The sequence below is a fragment of the Toxorhynchites rutilus genome, chromosome 2, assembly GCF_029784135.1.
Source record: "Toxorhynchites rutilus septentrionalis strain SRP chromosome 2, ASM2978413v1, whole genome shotgun sequence".
NCBI classification, from domain to species: domain Eukaryota; kingdom Metazoa; phylum Arthropoda; class Insecta; order Diptera; family Culicidae; genus Toxorhynchites; species Toxorhynchites rutilus.
Window position 1 is genome coordinate 161,060,945 of NC_073745.1, and position 15,725 is coordinate 161,076,669.

The 15,725-nt window shown below is 40.3% G+C and overlaps 1 protein-coding gene across 1 annotated transcript; it reads left to right on the plus strand.

Moving 5' to 3' along the window:
* Window positions 1-522: 522 nt before the first annotated feature.
* On the plus strand, window positions 523-9,988 carry LOC129766287 (uncharacterized). The gene is made up of 2 exons (XM_055766808.1): window positions 523-3,420; window positions 9,689-9,988. The coding sequence occupies exons 1-2, from the start codon at window positions 523-525 to the stop codon at window positions 9,986-9,988; spliced, it is 3,198 nt and encodes a 1,065-aa protein (XP_055622783.1).
* The last annotated feature ends 5,737 nt before the right edge of the window (window positions 9,989-15,725 follow it).

A 15,725-nucleotide genomic window follows, 5' to 3' on the forward strand; every position in this document is an offset into this window, starting at 1 on the left:
GGTATCACTGGACCAACAGATGATTTTTGTTTGAACTGGACAGGTAATATATCGAGAGAAGAGAGGGGATCGCAACGTGTTACTGTGGTCATTGCCGGGGATAGAGGGAAGTTCAAGCTCAACAACGTGCGAACAGTGCAAGAGCTTCGATTACCGAGTCAGACAATGCAGTACGATCAGTTGCAGAATACCTATCCTCATCTAAAAGGATTGCCGGTTTGCAGTTATGAGGGAGCTACACCGGGCATCATTATCGGGTTAGAACATGTGCGACTTATAACTTCTTTGCGAGTACGAGAGGGCGGAGAAAATGAGCCTGTGGCAGCAAAGACACGCCTAGGTTGGTGTGTCTATGGAAAGAACTCTGACAACGGAATCATGGTGGAACAGTTAAATTTACATCTGGTTGCTGATTCGGAAATTCGAGAGTTACACGATTTGATGAAGCAGTATTTCGTCGTCGAGGAATAGAGCGTGACCATTAAGCCGGAAGCTGAAGAGGACAAACATGCGTGGGCAATAATGGAGACTACAACTCGTCGAGTGAAGATGTCTTTCGAAACAGGGTTGTTATGGAAGTATGATCACTTTTCATTCCCGGACAGCTATCCAATGGCGGTACGAATGATGGCCTTAGAAACGCGATTGAGTAGAGATCATGTCCTTGAAGCTAAAGTGAAGGAGACGATTGCACAGTATGAAGCAAAGGGATATGCACACCGGATCACCCCTGAAGAACTCCAAACGACAGATTCAAGTAAGGTATGGTACTTGCCACTAGGAGTGGTGCAAAATCCGAAGAAACCAAATAAAATTCGGCTTATTTGGGATGCTAAAGCGCGAACGGGAGGAGTCTCTTTCAACGACATGTTGATGAAAGGACCAGATCTGTTGGTGGCATTGTTGTCCGTAGTTCTCCGCTTTAGGCAAAGAAATATTGCGGTGGTAGGGGACATAAAAGAGATGTTCCACCAGATATTTATTAGGTGTGCGGATAAGCAGTCTCAAAGGTTTCTGTTTCGAAAGTCTCCAGAGTTGTCTCCTCAGATCTACGTAATGGACGTAGCCACATTCGGTGCAACCTGCTCGCCTAGTCTGGCGCAGAACGTTAAGAATAATAACGCAGCAGAGTTCACCGAAAGATTTCCAAGGGCGGCGAAAGCTATTATAGAGAACCATTATGTAGATGATTTCCTGGACAGCGTAGATTCAGAAGCGGAAGCAGTACAGCTGGTCAACGAAGTAAAGTACGTGCACTCACAAGCGGGGTTTGAGATCCGAAACTTTTCTTCCAACTCCGTTGAAGTTCTGGCTGAAATCGGAGAGCAAAGAGCGCCACAAACGGTGTCCCTGAATCTGGAGAAATCCTCAGAAATGGAGAGAGTGTTGGGTATGGTTTGGAGGCCGACCGAGGACATCTTTACCTTCGACCTAAGTACAATGAAGGACGAGGTTAGAGCGCTGATTGCAGGTTCAGTTACACCAACCAAACGACAAGTTCTGAAGGTCATAATGTCGCTATTTGACCCATTGGGGCTTATTTCCCATTTTGTCGTCCGAGGGAAAATTTTGATGCAGCTAATCTGGAGATCCGGAACGGATTGGGATGAACTGATATCGGAAGACCTTCGAGAAAAGTGGGATTGTTGGTGTCGTTCTATGCAGAATCTGGACGAGGTGGCGGTGCCTCGGTGTTATTTTAAAGGAATTCACAGTTCTCATCTTGGTAATATAGAGACCCACATGTTTGTTGATGCGAGCGAACTAGCATGTGCTGCAGTTCTTTACCTCCGAATTGCTGATAGTGGTCAACCTCGTTGCGCACTAGTAGCGGCGAAAACAAAAGTCGCCCCGTTGAAGCCTCTGTCAGTGCCTCGTCTTGAGTTACAAGCTGCGATGATTGGAACGAGATTATTGAGTAGTGTTCTGACATCCCTGGATCTTCCTGTGTCGAGGCGATTCCTGTGGTGCGACTCGTCAACCGTACTTTCGTGGTTGAGATCTGACAGTCGTCGGTATCACCAGTTTGTGGCCTTCCGAGTAGGGGAAATTCTTACGTCGACCAGCATGGATGAGTGGAACTATGTGCCCTCCAAACTCAATGTGGCTGATACCGCTACCAAGTGGAAATATGCGCCCAGTTTCGATAGTAAGAGTTCTTGGTACAACGCGCCAGATTTCCTGTACAAGTCACCGGAATACTGGCCATCGAAACCTTCGCCAATTAAGTTGGAGACAGATGTTGAACTTCGTGCAGTGTTCATGTTACACGGTACAATACAGCCACCGCTGATAGACATTTCTAGATTTTCGAACTGGAACCGACTGTTAAGAGCCACAGCATACGTTATACGAGGTGTTCATCGTTTCAAGGGTGAGCAAAGTCCGAAACCAGTTATATTGACTCAGCAGGAACTCAAGAATGCTGAAAACTTACTGTGGAGACAGATACAAGCTGATGCTTATCCCGACGAAGTAGCGATTCTGAAACGTAATCGAACGTTTCCGGAAAGTGCAGTATCAATTCCGAAATCGAGTCCGATATATCGTTTTTCGCCGTTCCTGGATGAGGAGGAAATCATTCGGATGAACAGCAGAATTACAGCGGCGCCGGGGGTTCCATTAGAAGCAAAGTTACCAGTTTTGTTGCCGAAGAAGCATTCGGCGACGGTTCGTCTTGTGGATCAATATCATAGGCGGTTCCTACACGGAAATGGAGAGACGGTGTGTAATGAGTTGCGTCAACGCTTCTGTATTCCAGGTCTACGAGGTTTGATCCGAGAAGTATCCGGAACCAACTCTAAAACCAGATGGCACTTCAACCCACCTTCAGCACCACACATGGGTGGATCATGGGAGCGGATGGTACGCTCCATGAAGACTGCCATGTTAGCAATAGCCGATCATCCACACCATCCGAGCGACGAAGTTCTGGAGACAGTACTCCTAGAAGTTGAAGCTATTGTCAATTCCAGGCCGCTCACGTACATACCGCTGGAGTTTGCAGAGCAAGAATCATTAACACCAAACCACTTCCTGCTCTTCGGTACAAAAGGTATTTCGCAAAACGAGATGGCGATCAACTTAGGTGGTAGTGCATTATGGAATAGCTGGCGTCTTGCGCAAAATTTGGTGCATCACTTCTGGACACGTTGGATTCGTGAGTACCTTCCAACAATCAGCAGGCGCACCAAGTGGTTCGAACCAACGAAGCCACACGAACCTGGAGATTTGGTTTTAGTCGTCGATGAAGGAAAACGATATGGGTGGCTCAGAGGTCAGGTCGTAGATGTGATCAAAGCAGCTGACGGACAAGTACGGCGAGCGGTGGTGCAGACGAAGAACGGGCTAGTGACTCGACCAGCTGTAAAGCTGGCTCCCCTGGATCTCAAAGTATCTGGGTCCTCCGGAACTACACGGGTGGGGGAATGTAACGAAACCACAGGGCAGTCTCGTTTGACAGCTGGGTGAGTTCCGCACAACCCTGTTTTTTCATGCCAAACGTCAAGCGGAGCTTAGCAGAAAACTTCATTTGAAACGTGACAAAGTGCAGATAGAGTTTGAAAACGTGTTACGACTTGATTTGGAAAAAAAATTCGCCTTTGAAAATTCGCAAGTTCAGTTAATTTATTTTGTTTGTGGTAAACTTAAAGTAAAGTCAAGTTAAAATCAGTATAGGTAAACATTGAGCCTCAAACGTTAAAATAACAATCAAGTAGAGTCAATCTATACTAATTCTTATTTATTTATGTTCAGTTATCATCATTTACAAGATAATAGATAGTCAGTGAGGTTTCGGGTAGATTATCGAAAAAAGAACACGACAATGTTCTTTATCGTTATCGTTATCGTTATCGATTGGTACATGTTATCGAAAAAAACATGAAACCAATCCAAATATACTTTCAGCTTTGAAGCTGCATAAAAGCTGCTATCAGAACGTCTTTTCGTCTGCCTGAAAACCTATCCGAACACCGGTTTTAAGGAAAAACTTAAATATGTATTTTCTATCGGTATGTTCCACAATCTTTCGTCAATTTATGTGTGTTACTCACTGAATATAGATTTCTTTCGTCAGTTTATGTATGTTACTCACAGAATATAGAATTCAATGAAGAAGATCAACGATCTGAGAGAAGTATGGATGTCCGATCGACATTATCAGAGCCTCTTTACACAGTACCAACAACTGCGGAATTGGTCGAATCAATTAGAAACGAGAAACTTACAGATCAGACTAATGTATTCAAATAATCATTTTACGTGTCCACGTGGAAATTATCTCTACCCCCTCCCCCCTCACCGTGGACAAGCGTGGACAGTTTCGTAACCCCTACCCCCCTAAAGTTGTCCACGTGGGCATGTGGACAGTCCCTTATCATTTGAGGGGCTTAAAAGGAAAGGGGTGTAAGTGACTTGATCGATTCTCTCTTCATCAACTTTTTCTTTTGTTAATAACTCTGCTGCAAAAACTTTCCAATTTGAGTTTACTATAGAATCCGATAGAAGAGGTTCTAACCTATTGTCCAATATGTAAAATGTTACGATCGCGGTTCAAGAAAAAATAAATCTGTAGAATATCATCATGTATATCAACATGACTTTTTAGAAAAACTTTTACAAAATTTCATTTGTAATTTATAAGAGTTTTTCGTAATAAAGGGCTGTCCACATACCACGTGGTTAGCTTTAGGGAGGATAGGGAATACGAAAATGTCCACACTTGTCCACGGTGAGGGCGGAGGGGGTAGAGATAATTTCCACGTGGACACGTTAAGTAAATATTCAATCAATCTAGAATAGAAAATAGGCGCAATAGAATCATTTCCTTGATTTTTTTAATGGAAAATGCCCACATGGTTTACAGAGGGAGGGTAATAGTAATTGTTCACGCTAATCCAAGAAAAGAGAGGGGGAATCTAAAATCGTACCTTTTATGTCCACGTGCCTACCAATATCTTTGCTTGCTGCACCTTTCTACAGTTACTTATTACCACCTTTTTTTTATTGATTAGCAATCTTTACCCAGCACACATTAAATCGTATAAAATGCAATTATTTGAAACGATATACATACATCCAAGCCACATTTGGGTAATATATGATACGTATAACTGGCATATACATGCAAAAGTGGGGGCGATATACGATACTTGCTGCTCTTCTATGCGATTTAACCGGACAATGTCATATAAAATGAATATATAATCGTATATATTACCGCACATCGCGATATTAGGATGAATGTCTCACCGATGTACGCCTTAATCCATCAATGATATAGAAAATCGTGTTTCCGCATTTTATGCGATTTTAGATATACATGATGATTGATATTTTATACTATTGTAATTTTGTAAAATACGAATTTGTATGCGGCCTAGCATGTGCAAAAGTTATACGATTCAATGGGTAGTTTCATCAAGTTCATCCAAGTAGTTTCATCAAGTTCATTCAATTTTCGACAGATCTAAACGCCTCAGTAGCTGGCATTTCGATTTCCTCGCAATTTTCTCCAGTTACCGTTAATACAATGTCGCCAGCGAAGCCAGTAATGTCTACTCCCCTCAGGAACTTAAATGTCAGGGACACCCATTCTGTGCAGGGAATTGGCTATAGCACTTAGTTTCTGCTATAGCTAGCCTTAGCAGCTGTTGAATGTTTTACAGTGGTTGAGGTTTATCTGGGTTACCTCCATCTGGGTTTTTGATGCCAACGCCGCTTTTAAAACTGGACAATTTGAGCCTCCCGTAACGTGGTCATATCTCGGTAGTGCATAGCATGATTTTGGTGACTTGTTGCATTCTCTAGGTAAGTGTCCGTTTTCCCTACATCTTCAGTAGAGCTTCGATCTATCTACGCTCTGACAATTCCTGGCTTAGTGACCAAAATCCATGCATCTGAAGCACCTCACAACTTGGAGGGTGGGTCACCAAGTCACCGTTTCACCTAGTGATTTCTCAACGAGGTCTTTAAATATCGAACATTTGATAGCCAGGTTCTTTTTTTAGCTCAAATACCATTTTTCTGTTCTAGGTGCGCCTCACAAGATGGTTTAATTGAACATCCTGAAACGTAACTTGCAGCCTCCCGTGCAGAAATTAGGTTCCTCTTGTGATTACTACTTTCAACAGGATAACGACCCGAAGCAAACTGATCTCATCGTGTGGGAGTGCCTGCTCTGTAATCTCCCAATTAACTCAAAACATCTCCGCAATCACTTGAACACCATTGAGCATATATGGTGGGAAATCAAGAGCCGTCTGAAGAATAAAAACTCAGGGAACAAAGTGGAACACAAAACGATTGAGGAGATCTGGAAGAACATTCCGTCTGCAGTGACCAGAAATCTCGCCTCGGGGCTTGCAGGCAGTGCTGGACGTTAAAGGGGGCCATACCAAATAATAGAGCAGGGGTTTTCTGATTTTTTTTATGGCAGAGCACTTTTTATAGCAAAAACATTTGACGGAGCACCTGTATTTTTTAATCAATAGAAGAAATCCTATTTGCATCGACATAAACCAACTGGGAACAACTCTATTTTGCGCGTCGTAGTTAAACGACATCTAACCCGGAGTAAACAAGATAAATCGCTCTATGCCCAGTGAAATTCAATTGAAGAATGTTTTCTTCAATGTGGGTTTTTCAAGTGGGTGTATTTGCTATAACTTTGCGAAGCTCAAAATTTCCCGCGGAGCACCATTTGAAAACCTCTGTATTAGAGGATTGATTTTTTGACGTAGAACTACGTCTTTCATTAAGGGTGCCAAATCAGAAAACAGATCACGTTTTTATGAAATAAAGTTATTTTTAATAACTATTTTTGCCGCGAACGGATTTTGGCGATTTACATACTAAAGGAATCGGAAATTCCGTAAGATTTGTTTAATGTGCCAAACATTAGAATCCCTTAGTTTGTAAATGGTTAAAATTCATGAAAACTTTAAGCGTTTCCATTTTCCCATACATTTGTTCTATCCATTTGTGTGCTTTCCCGAACAGAGCTGTCAATAACGAGCAACTTATCGACGACCAACGGAGGGGAAATCGTAGGATTCAAAGTCTCCGTGAGCAAACGAAAAGTAGAAGAATGAAGGGGAATACTTGCCTAGAGTATAAACAGCGGATCTCGCTGAGACAAACTTTCATTCGGCATCGGACTGTTGAGCAATCCAGTTCACTTTGCTTTCGCTGCGCTTCTATCTAAGATTGGACCCCACCAGTGGTAATCCAACTTGGATATCGTCCTCTGGTTTTTCTGTTTCTGTTTTTCTGTTTATCGCGTTATTCGTATCGTGTTTTTTTCCGCGTAATAAATTGGACGCTTCGCGTAGTGTGTGATGAGTAAGAAGAAGAGGAATGCAGGCTCGAGCCCTGCAAAAAACGAACGCATTGCCAGGGGCAATAAAATGTCGAGGCAAGCGTCATCTAATGATGCACGCAATGTTGGTGCAGTGAAAAGCGCTCGCACTGAACCGAGCCCTCGCGAGTGGGACACCGCATCGAATAACAGCGGAGTAGGCGATTTCGGCGCGTCGGTCGTAGATGTAAACGCCGTTACCCAGGCAGCAACCAAAATCAAGCCCCCCCGCTGGTGGTGAAGGCGGTCGTTCTTGACAAACTCATCAGCGAATTCGCCTTGATGGGTGTTACAGCAGAATACAAGCTGTGTGGCATAATTCAGTCTTTTTTCCAAGCAGTTAACATAGTTTGTTTTCCGTCATCATAAGGGCTTCGTTGGTGCCTTTGAGAATGCATCAATGCATAAAACTGACATTATGGCGAAGCAAGCGTTAAGGTTGTGCGCCAAAAAATTATTTGGGGAATACCAAGCATCTTGAATGTCTTACTGGAATGTTATAAGTTATTTGGGTTCGCGTGCCAGTCGCAAAACAGCCCCCTCACCGTGGACAAGCGTGGACAGTTTCGTAACCCCTACCCCCCTAAAGTTGTCCACGTGGGCATGTGGACAGTCCCTTATCATTTGAGGGGCTTAAAAGGAAAGGGGTGTAAGTGACTTGATCGATTCTCTCTTCATCAACTTTTTCTTTTGTTAATAACTCTGCTGCAAAAACTTTCCAATTTGAGTTTACTATAGAATCCGATAGAAGAGGTTCTAACCTATTGTCCAATATGTAAAATGTTACGATCGCGGTTCAAGAAAAAATAAATCTGTAGAATATCATCATGTATATCAACATGACTTTTTAGAAAAACTTTTACAAAATTTCATTTGTAATTTATAAGAGTTTTTCGTAATAAAGGGCTGTCCACATACCACGTGGTTAGCTTTAGGGAGGATAGGGAATACGAAAATGTCCACACTTGTCCACGGTGAGGGCGGAGGGGGTAGAGATAATTTCCACGTGGACACGTTAAGTAAATATTCAATCAATCTAGAATAGAAAATAGGCGCAATAGAATCATTTCCTTGATTTTTTTAATGGAAAATGCCCACATGGTTTACAGAGGGAGGGTAATAGTAATTGTTCACGCTAATCCAAGAAAAGAGAGGGGGAATCTAAAATCGTACCTTTTATGTCCACGTGCCTACCAATATCTTTGCTTGCTGCACCTTTCTACAGTTACTTATTACCACCTTTTTTTTATTGATTAGCAATCTTTACCCAGCACACATTAAATCGTATAAAATGCAATTATTTGAAACGATATACATACATCCAAGCCACATTTGGGTAATATATGATACGTATAACTGGCATATACATGCAAAAGTGGGGGCGATATACGATACTTGCTGCTCTTCTATGCGATTTGACCGGACAATGTCATATAAAATGAATATATAATCGTATATATTACCGCACATCGCGATATTAGGATGAATGTCTCACCGATGTACGCCTTAATCCATCAATGATATAGAAAATCGTGTTTCCGCATTTTATGCGATTTTAGATATACATGATGATTGATATTTTATACTATTGTAATTTTGTAAAATACGAATTTGTATGCGGCCTAGCATGTGCAAAAGTTATACGATTCAATGGGTAGTTTCATCAAGTTCATCCAAGTAGTTTCATCAAGTTCATTCAATTTTCGACAGATCTAAACGCCTCAGTAGCTGGCATTTCGATTTCCTCGCAATTTTCTCCAGTTACCGTTAATACAATGTCGCCAGCGAAGCCAGTAATGTCTACTCCCCTCAGGAACTTAAATGTCAGGGACACCCATTCTGTGCAGGGAATTGGCTATAGCACTTAGTTTCTGCTATAGCTAGCCTTAGCAGCTGTTGAATGTTTTACAGTGGTTGAGGTTTATCTGGGTTACCTCCATCTGGGTTTTTGATGCCAACGCCGCTTTTAAAACTGGACAATTTGAGCCTCCCGTAACGTGGTCATATCTCGGTAGTGCATAGCATGATTTTGGTGACTTGTTGCATTCTCTAGGTAAGTGTCCGTTTTCCCTACATCTTCAGTAGAGCTTCGATCTATCTACGCTCTGACAATTCCTGGCTTAGTGACCAAAATCCATGCATCTGAAGCACCTCACAACTTGGAGGGTGGGTCACCAAGTCACCGTTTCACCTAGTGATTTCTCAACGAGGTCTTTAAATATCGAACATTTGATAGCCAGGTTCTTTTTTTAGCTCAAATACCATTTTTCTGTTCTAGGTGCGCCTCACAAGATGGTTTAATTGAACATCCTGAAACGTAACTTGCAGCCTCCCGTGCAGAAATTAGGTTCCTCTTGTGATTACTACTTTCAACAGGATAACGACCCGAAGCAAACTGATCTCATCGTGTGGGAGTGCCTGCTCTGTAATCTCCCAATTAACTCAAAACATCTCCGCAATCACTTGAACACCATTGAGCATATATGGTGGGAAATCAAGAGCCGTCTGAAGAATAAAAACTCAGGGAACAAAGTGGAACACAAAACGATTGAGGAGATCTGGAAGAACATTCCGTCTGCAGTGACCAGAAATCTCGCCTCGGGGCTTGCAGGCAGTGCTGGACGTTAAAGGGGGCCATACCAAATAATAGAGCAGGGGTTTTCTGATTTTTTTTATGGCAGAGCACTTTTTATAGCAAAAACATTTGACGGAGCACCTGTATTTTTTAATCAATAGAAGAAATCCTATTTGCATCGACATAAACCAACTGGGAACAACTCTATTTTGCGCGTCGTAGTTAAACGACATCTAACCCGGAGTAAACAAGATAAATCGCTCTATGCCCAGTGAAATTCAATTGAAGAATGTTTTCTTCAATGTGGGTTTTTCAAGTGGGTGTATTTGCTATAACTTTGCGAAGCTCAAAATTTCCCGCGGAGCACCATTTGAAAACCTCTGTATTAGAGGATTGATTTTTTGACGTAGAACTACGTCTTTCATTAAGGGTGCCAAATCAGAAAACAGATCACGTTTTTATGAAATAAAGTTATTTTTAATAACTATTTTTGCCGCGAACGGATTTTGGCGATTTACATACTAAAGGAATCGGAAATTCCGTAAGATTTGTTTAATGTGCCAAACATTAGAATCCCTTAGTTTGTAAATGGTTAAAATTCATGAAAACTTTAAGCGTTTCCATTTTCCCATACATTTGTTCTATCCATTTGTGTGCTTTCCCGAACAGAGCTGTCAATAACGAGCAACTTATCGACGACCAACGGAGGGGAAATCGTAGGATTCAAAGTCTCCGTGAGCAAACGAAAAGTAGAAGAATGAAGGGGAATACTTGCCTAGAGTATAAACAGCGGATCTCGCTGAGACAAACTTTCATTCGGCATCGGACTGTTGAGCAATCCAGTTCACTTTGCTTTCGCTGCGCTTCTATCTAAGATTGGACCCCACCAGTGGTAATCCAACTTGGATATCGTCCTCTGGTTTTTCTGTTTCTGTTTTTCTGTTTATCGCGTTATTCGTATCGTGTTTTTTTCCGCGTAATAAATTGGACGCTTCGCGTAGTGTGTGATGAGTAAGAAGAAGAGGAATGCAGGCTCGAGCCCTGCAAAAAACGAACGCATTGCCAGGGGCAATAAAATGTCGAGGCAAGCGTCATCTAATGATGCACGCAATGTTGGTGCAGTGAAAAGCGCTCGCACTGAACCGAGCCCTCGCGAGTGGGACACCGCATCGAATAACAGCGGAGTAGGCGATTTCGGCGCGTCGGTCGTAGATGTAAACGCCGTTACCCAGGCAGCAACCAAAATCAAGCCCCCCCGCTGGTGGTGAAGGCGGTCGTTCTTGACAAACTCATCAGCGAATTCGCCTTGATGGGTGTTACAGCAGAATACAAGCTGTGTGGCATAATTCAGTCTTTTTTCCAAGCAGTTAACATAGTTTGTTTTCCGTCATCATAAGGGCTTCGTTGGTGCCTTTGAGAATGCATCAATGCATAAAACTGACATTATGGCGAAGCAAGCGTTAAGGTTGTGCGCCAAAAAATTATTTGGGGAATACCAAGCATCTTGAATGTCTTACTGGAATGTTATAAGTTATTTGGGTTCGCGTGCCAGTCGCAAAACAGCCTTCAACTAGGATTGCATTTGCGCTAATATTGACCATAATGGAGCATTACCACTGCTACTACTCGAAAAGGTTGTTATTAACAAAAAGAGTTCATTTCACTTGTTTAGTCACCAAGAAAGTGAATGACGTTCTGGAATTTTGCATGTGATTAGGTTTCGCTTGCCAGTAGCAAAACTTCCTCCACTAAGGGTGACAGCTGCGCTTCTCTCGAGCATGAGAAAGTAATGCAACTTTTTTCGATGCCAGTAATATTAACAGAAGCGTTTCTTTTGAGAATAGCGTAAAATGATGAGAAGTATTTATATTCCTAGTAGTTTCAAGCCACCAATGTATGGCTCTGTATGCATGCTATGGCGAACGCTTGTTTGGTGCTTGGTTTACGTTGTACGAACGATGCATAGAGGTGCGAGTCCTTTGAGGCAATGGGCCTGATTCTCGAATACACTTCGAATACACTTCACGGTGGAAACGGAATGAAACGTATCCGCGATGACAACGGGACGGTGTCGACATCTGGATACGAGATTAGTTTCCCACTAAACTTATCATTATAATATCAAATTATCTTCAGATGAAATTTTTGTATGAGTTTATTATATCACATGAAGAAAACAAAGTTTTCCACTCAGTTCAATGGCGTGCCGTTTATTTCGTTTCCACCGTGAAGTGTATTCGAGAATCAGGCCCAATACTAAATAACATGTAGCATGATATTCGATACTTGCAAGTGTTGTTATTGTTGTCGTTTCCATGCGGTGCCAAAGACATATTGATGTAATTATGAGATGTGGAATAATGGTGCTGGTGCAACATGTATATAATCGAGTCTATTTCAATTGCGAAAAAGGCCACCGGAATAGCGTTCGAGGTATGAAATAAATTGCGACATACGGTCAGCTAGTATATTGTTTTGCGAGGGCATGAATGAATCATCAATCAATTATCATCAACTGATTCTACAATGAAAAATTCATTTCAGAGATTATTCTACTAAGCAGTTGTTTCTAAAATTTCACAACATTATAGAATAATATCCGAAGGTATGAACAAGCGACCCAGCAAACATTAGATCGTATAATTTTGCACGTGCCAAGTCTTACAAGAAATCCGAATAAATCAGAATCGCATATAATATCAATCAAAGTATGTATAGTGTATATTTGAAATCGCATAAAATGTAAAAACTCGATTTTATATACCAATATCAAATTAAGTCGCAATTCGGTATAATAAACATCAATTTTATGATGTATATTGTCGTAAAATATATTTAATCCGCATCACATGCGTATATTACGCTGATGCAGTTTATGTATCGTATAAGCGTATAATTTAAATCGATTCAGTACTGTAGTAAATCGTGTTGCATGCTGAAGAAAATCATGAAACAGTAATCATATTAGATCCTAATAAAGAACATATTACATCATATTGAAATGTCAATGAAATGCTGATGCACTCGAAAGTTTTAACCGCTGTTGAATTAAATTTCAGATAGCCGCGCGAGATAGCTAGTGGATGATAATCCAGACGACCGGAGTTCGAACCCACATCGGAGCAGCTTCCACCAAACATCAATCTGTGTCATTTTAAACATTCATATTCCACTCCCAACATAAGTCAATCAATCAATTATTATTTCTACGAACATAAATACTCATATATAAAAATGACGATTCGAGAGGTTATAATAAACATTTCACGAAAATATTTTGCGCCATTTGTTTTTTTTTTCTATGTCTGTAATAAATCGTATATGAGTATGGCAAAAGGCGTATTTGGTGCTTTGACAATTCATGAATATATTCATATTAGATCGCAATTCAATTCCAACATAATCGCTATTATAGCCGGTCAAAGTTGCATATTCATCCAAACAAATTCGGTAAGCATTTGCATGTATGTATATGGCCTCCACTTTTGCATGCATATGCCAGTTAGGCGCATTATATGCCAACCAAATTTTAGGGCATATGACGTTATATATACGCTTGTTATGCGATTTAATGTTTGCTGGGGACTTATATAAAATAACAGTGTAGTTCTACGTCAACAATGCGGTCGTATCTTGGACACAACCTCCTATAATTTTTTTTATCTGTTAACATTTCTGAACTGATTTCGATTTTTTTTAGAAAAACTTGAACTGTACCAAAATTTTGCCTCGTCTGAATTGGAGATTTTTTGTTTGTTTTTTAAACATGAAGTAGAAATGTGAACATTTTAATTTTTTTCTTATCACGAAGAGGCGATCTGGCGTAGTAGTAAAATCCATATTTCTCACGCTAAAGAACACGAGCTCAATTCTCATTCCCGACATTCTTCCGACATGGAAGTAAAAGCGACGAACCAGCCAGAAGTGTTGAAAGTCACTATAATTCAGACAGAAAAAAAGTTGATGGGTCTGAGCCTAGGGGGACGGACGGGATCTTGACATAGGACATAGGGGTGTGTAGTAATTGCATTGAAATTGAGTTTTTAATTGTTCAAAATCTGTATTTTTTTCTCTTCTGATACATCAAATGGATGCCCTGGAAAAACCGTTTCCTGTATGTGCTTGTATCCTTTAAACGGGTTAGATGACATAACATGGTAGAATTCGGTACCGCATTCTGTTCAAAAATGTACACAAAAATACCATTAAAGCCATTACTACCCTTTTCTTCTGTTTATTCAAATATGCAGAAGAAGACAAAGAGTCATCATGTATCATTTTTAAACACAAGTCTAAATAGTTAAGACCTACATAAATACAAGACTGAGTCAAATAAATCTATGACCACAAAAATATATTATATATAAAAATAGCATTATCTCCTTCGTTACCACGTTGTCCGGAACATTGTTTGTAATAACTTTATAGCCCTGTAAGATATCGACTACTCAAGCTATCATAATCTGATTTACGTGGGTATATCCTTTCGATCTTCTAAATCAGCAGCCATTTAAATTCATTCATTGCATGTTTACATAACCAAACAACATACTCGATATTATGACATACTGAACCACAATTACACAAATTGTTAGTAGTGAGACCTACACGATAAAAACATGAATTGAGCACAAATTGATTAGACAACATACAGTATAATACAAAATTAATGCCTATTATCGGTAAATGGAGAATAATTCATTTTACGCATCAACTCACATTGGGCCTGATTCTCGAATACACTACGAATACACTCCACGGTGGAAACGGAATGAAACGTATTCGCGATGACAACGGTACGGTGTCGACATCTGGATACGAGATTAGTTTCCCACTAAACTTATCATTATAATATCAAATTATATTCAGATGACATTTTTGTATGAGATTATCATATCACATGAAGAAAACAAAGTTTTACACTCACATTGAATACTAGTTTGATACGAAGAAGTTAATTTTCATTAATGATTTTTTATTTGAAAAGTGCTCATTCTGCCTGAAAACTCATCATTATCTTTGACACTTCACTAACTCGTAAAACGTAGTTTTATGGCGTGCGGTTTATTTCGTTTCCACCGTGAAGTGTATTCGAGAATCAGGGCCAATATGAGCTAACGCCCGAAATTAGGCAAAAAGTTTGCGTTGCGTCGGGTAGGAAGCGAGTGGATAGTGCAATCGAAAGAAAACATACCCAATTAAATCGTCAAATTGTTAAGTTTTATTAGTATATTCACTGTTCATGTTTCAAGCAAAAAAATGTGGATAAATTTCCTGTCTAATGATATATAACACAACATATGTCACAATAACCGTTATGCGTTTTACGTTAATATGCGTTTGAAAACTCTTAATGATTCGTTACATTTTACGTAGAGTGACCCCCCTATATAAAAATCAAAGACATAGTCCTATGTCAAAAAATCTTATCACTACATGAGAGTAAAAATATTAGTTTTACGGTGAAGTCGCTTAAATCATTTACTTTTTACCCCGACAAACTCAAAACTATCAAATCAACACGAGGTGTACACTCAATTTCGCGATTGACTATATATAAATTCATAGATATGTATGAGCGATGACTTGTAACTTCAAAAATACTATATTTTTTATACTTTTAAAATATTATCAACGAAATTACAGAGTTTCACAAATCAATGCTAAATTTCGATGTGGCGCTTTGCTCCCCTCATTTTATGTCAAGTGTATTTTTAAAATCATGTCCTACCAATCTTCTTGTAGTGTGTATTTAAGAAGTATACAAGGGGCTTTGATAGATACTTTTTT

Bases quoted from the DNA above. Each gene is read 5' to 3' on its own strand.
- LOC129766287 (XM_055766808.1), top strand. From the start codon at position 523: ATGGAGACTACAACTCGTCGAGTGAAGATGTCTTTCGAAACAGGGTTG. The intron at 3,421-9,688 runs GTGGGGGAATGT...CGTAACTTGCAG, and splicing joins GGTCCTCCGGAACTACACGG to CCTCCCGTGCAGAAATTAGG.